At 66.0% G+C, this 3,518-nt stretch overlaps 2 protein-coding genes across 2 annotated transcripts in view; one reads left to right on the top strand and one right to left on the bottom strand.

Moving 5' to 3' along the window:
* Nucleotides 1–527, bottom strand: part of FA09DRAFT_358758 (hypothetical protein) — a 3,133-nt gene extending 2,606 nt beyond the window's left edge. Inside the window, exon 1 of the mRNA XM_025745006.1 lies at nucleotides 9–527. Coding sequence (XP_025600265.1) covers nucleotides 9–381 — 373 coding nt within the window. The 5' untranslated portion in view covers nucleotides 382–527. The remainder of the gene's footprint in view (nucleotides 1–8) is intronic.
* An 800-nt stretch (nucleotides 528–1,327) lies between these two features.
* Nucleotides 1,328–3,152, top strand: FA09DRAFT_328126 (hypothetical protein). The gene is made up of 4 exons (XM_025741651.1): nucleotides 1,328–1,633; nucleotides 2,456–2,559; nucleotides 2,670–2,691; nucleotides 2,783–3,152. The coding sequence occupies exons 1-4, from the start codon at nucleotides 1,413–1,415 to the stop codon at nucleotides 3,075–3,077; spliced, it is 642 nt and encodes a 213-aa protein (XP_025600264.1). The 5' UTR covers nucleotides 1,328–1,412; the 3' UTR covers nucleotides 3,078–3,152.
* Nucleotides 3,153–3,518: the final 366 nt, after the last annotated feature.

Below are 3,518 nucleotides of genomic sequence, written 5' to 3'. Positions count from 1 at the left end.
ATACTCACCCCAAACGGCGTGTCCCACGACGACGACGAGGTGGTCTAGCTTCTCTGCGCCGTCGGCGGGCTTTGGGACGTTGCGCGCCAAGTTGGCGGGCGTGAGGCCATGGAAGCTGCTCCACGAGCCGAAGCCGGGCGGCGGAATGCCGCGGAAGAGGGGCACGGCGCCGCTGTGCAGCAGCGCGCGCAGGTGCAGCAGCAGCGAGAGGGCCAGCGAGCAGGCCAGGAGCAGCACGCCCAGGTTCGTCAGCCGACTGCGCGCGGAAAGACGAGCGCGGAGGGGAAGAGAGGAGGAGGCGGAGAGCGAGATGCTCTTGGCATGATGCGGCCGCGAGGCCGAGGCGAGCGAGGAGGAGTGCGAAGAGGAACGAGGCAGCATGACGGGCGCAAGGCCGACAGCCTGCAACACGCAGCAGCGGGTCAGGCGGAGGGCTGCTGTGGGGGTGATGCGCTCTAGAGCAAGGAAGGCCGATGTGAGGTGGGTGTGCGGCGCAGAGGCAGAGGGATGGTGGACGTCAGGAAACGTCGTTCGCAATCAAGAGCCGCAGCCGCAGCCGAGCGCAGAGCCAAAAGGCTGTGCTGGCGCGGCGCGCGCGGCATCAAATCGGGCGCGCCTTTGGCTTTCGGCCGCCGCCCTCCGCCGCCGTGCTGCCACGGCCACGAGCACTCCGTCTGCCCGCGCGCCGCGGCCCTGACACGCTCGTCCAGCACCCTTGAAGCTGCTGCTGCGGCAAACCACGTGTTAAAGCGCAGTAGGAGAAAAGCGCACCCCCCGCCCCCTCATCGTCATCGACAGCAACAGAGAGGCACGCTCCCAAGGGTGAAGCGTGAGCGACTGACAGGAGCCGCTCGCGCCTGGCAGGCGTGAGACAGCCCAGGCTGAAGTTGCAGGGCAGCGAGCGAGGGCCCGTCAGATGCGCCTCGTCATGCGCGCAGGCCGAGCAAGCCGCCGGCCTCGACGTGGGGGGGCTCGGACGTCTGCTCCTTGATGCGTTTCATTCAACAGAGCCTCTGACATCCTACGACGTGTTGCCGCTGCCTCCCTTTGTGTGCTGCCATTCGATTGAGCACGACGGCGGCGACGGCTGACATCTGACTCTTAGTGGTGCTGGCCGCCGCCGCGGCACGGCGCGCGCGGAAGATCATGCGCCGCGTTCTTGGAAAGGGGCCGGGGAGCGGGCGAGCGCCCGCGAGGGTCCGACGCCTCCTCTCGACGCGTGTCTTGGCGCCGCGCGGCGCCTGCCGCAGAAGGGCGCGGGGAGAGGCGAGAGAGCAACACGCTCCGCCACAGCCAGCCAGCGCCAGCATGCAGCAGGCGGGCGCAAGGCTTGCTTCCCCACCACCACCACCACCGCCACCACCACCACCACCACCACCACCACCACACTCTCTCTCTCTCCAGAGACAGCCATGCGTCTCTCCCTCCTCTCCTCGCTCTCTGCGCTCCTGCTCGCCTCGCTCTGCGCTGCGCAGTCGAGCACGAACAACAGCAGCAGCAGCAGCAGCAGCAGCACGTCGAGCTCGAGCAGCAACATCGTCATCACCTCGCCCCAGGCCGGCGACGTGTGGTACTCCAACTCGACGAACCGCCTCGCGTGGACGGGCAACATGCCAAGCCTGTTTAGCGTGCAGTGAGTGTCGTGTGTGGGGGGGGCAGAGAAGTGGGCGCAGGGCAGAGTGGTGGGCCGCGCGCGGGGGAGAGAGAGAGGCGAGGTTTCCAAGGGGAGCTGGGCCCTTTCCTTTTTCGCCAGAGGAGAGTAGTACGCGTGGGGAGACAGTGTGTGTGTGGGTGTGCTGCGCCCACGTTTGGCGCCGCAGCTGTGGTGCTGTCAAGGGGAGGCGGCGCACGCTCAGCCGTCCTGTGAAACGCTGTGAAAGCGGAAACATGCGATCCGCGGAGGGAGAGGGGGGGGGGGGAAGAAGGGCAGAGGGCGCGAGTGGAATGAAAGGTGCATGGAAGGTGCATGGGCAGGATGAGGTCGCCACATGTGCGCGACGGCACCCCCCCCCCCTCTGCGGCACAACTCGAAGTGAGGAGCACACGTGCCAAAGTTGAGGCTTGGCCACCGAAGATTCCAGCGCTATCGGAGGGCACACCCACACACACACACAGCTGGGGGTCATGAGGGGGCGCTGCCCAACATGGCGCCATGCCACAAAAACGCTGGCGTGGAAGCGCGGGTGCTGGCGCAACGCAACTGCAAAGGGGCCCGAGCAGGACAGATGCGGCCTTGTGTGCCGCATTGCTTGCGCGCAACTGTGGCCGTTTGCTTGTGGCACTAGGGCTGTGCCCACCTCGGGCTTCCCGATCTTTTGGCAAGCGTCACGTCAGAGGGGGAGGAGGGGGGGGGGGGGGGGGGGCAATGGCCCAGCCCGTTCTTGTGCGACCGTCCCCCCCAGCTGGCTGGCTGACCTAACCCTTTGCTGCTCGAATGGAACGCGCGCCATCACAGAATCCTGAACAGCAACAACCTCATCCTCGCCAACGGCCTCTCCGTCTTCAACAACGTCCCCGCGGCCGCCGGCTCGCTGGGCGTGTCCATCGGACAGCTTGCGCGTGAGTGTTTGTTTTGCTTGCCCCCCTCGTCGCGCCCCCTCCCCCTCCCTCTCTCTCTCTGCAATGCTTGCCCGCTGACGCGCTGTGCTCGCTCCCCGGCTGGCCAACAGACGCTGATGGCTACACCGTGCGGTGCGTTTCATCCTTTGTCCCTTACGCTTTCGGCCCCTTTTGCCGTCTGGCAAGGGCTGATTCACCTGTCTCATCTACTCCTCTCCATCAGCATCTACAACGTCAACAACATAGCCGAGCAGTACGCCGTCTCGCCCTCCTTTGCCATCCACAACGTCAGCGCCTCTGCAGGGCCCAGCAGCAGTGTGACGCCCGGCTACGTCGTGCCTGCCTCGGCCGCCAGCAACCTGCCGAGCGGCGTGCGCTCCTCGACGAGCGGCGCGCCGAGCGCCAGCGCCAGCGGCTTTGGCACGTTCAGCGGCAGCGGCAGCGGCGGTGAGTTTTGGGTGGTGTGGCCAAAAAGGAGGGGGGCTTGCAGAAAGGCGGGGGGCGCCATGTGGGGCTGACTCTCATCCGTGTGTCCGATTCAAACCCCCCCCCACAGGAAACAACGCTGCAGCCTCCAACGCAGCTGGTGCGCTCGTCGTGCTCGGCAGTGCTGCCGCTGCCGTCGTGGCGCTGCTCTAAATCCGGCAACCTCCCACGACCTCGCTCTCTCTGTTCGTCCATCTTCGATGGGCACGCTTCGAAGCCTGCCCCTCCCCCCCCCCGGCCTTGCCCTTCTTTTGGCCCAGCAGTCTTCGCAGCAGCTAGGCGCCCCCCTTCGCACCGCTTCCCAGGCGCGCTTCCCTGCTGTTTTTTTCTTTTGCTTTCATCTCACTCTGCGCAACACTAATGATATCTCAGCGCGCTGATTGCGTTGCTCTCCCCCCCGTCCGCCGAGTGTCCAAGTATCTGCAGTCGCAAGTGCGGCAGAGAGAGTGGTATGCAAAAGGCTTGAAAAAGGG

Source organism: Tilletiopsis washingtonensis (genome assembly GCF_003144115.1).
Source record: "Tilletiopsis washingtonensis strain MCA 4186 unplaced genomic scaffold FA09scaffold_4, whole genome shotgun sequence".
Taxonomy (NCBI): Eukaryota; Fungi; Basidiomycota; class Exobasidiomycetes; order Entylomatales; genus Tilletiopsis; species Tilletiopsis washingtonensis.
Note: the sequence above shows the minus strand (reverse complement) of the source record. Positions and strands in the feature narration are given on the sequence as shown.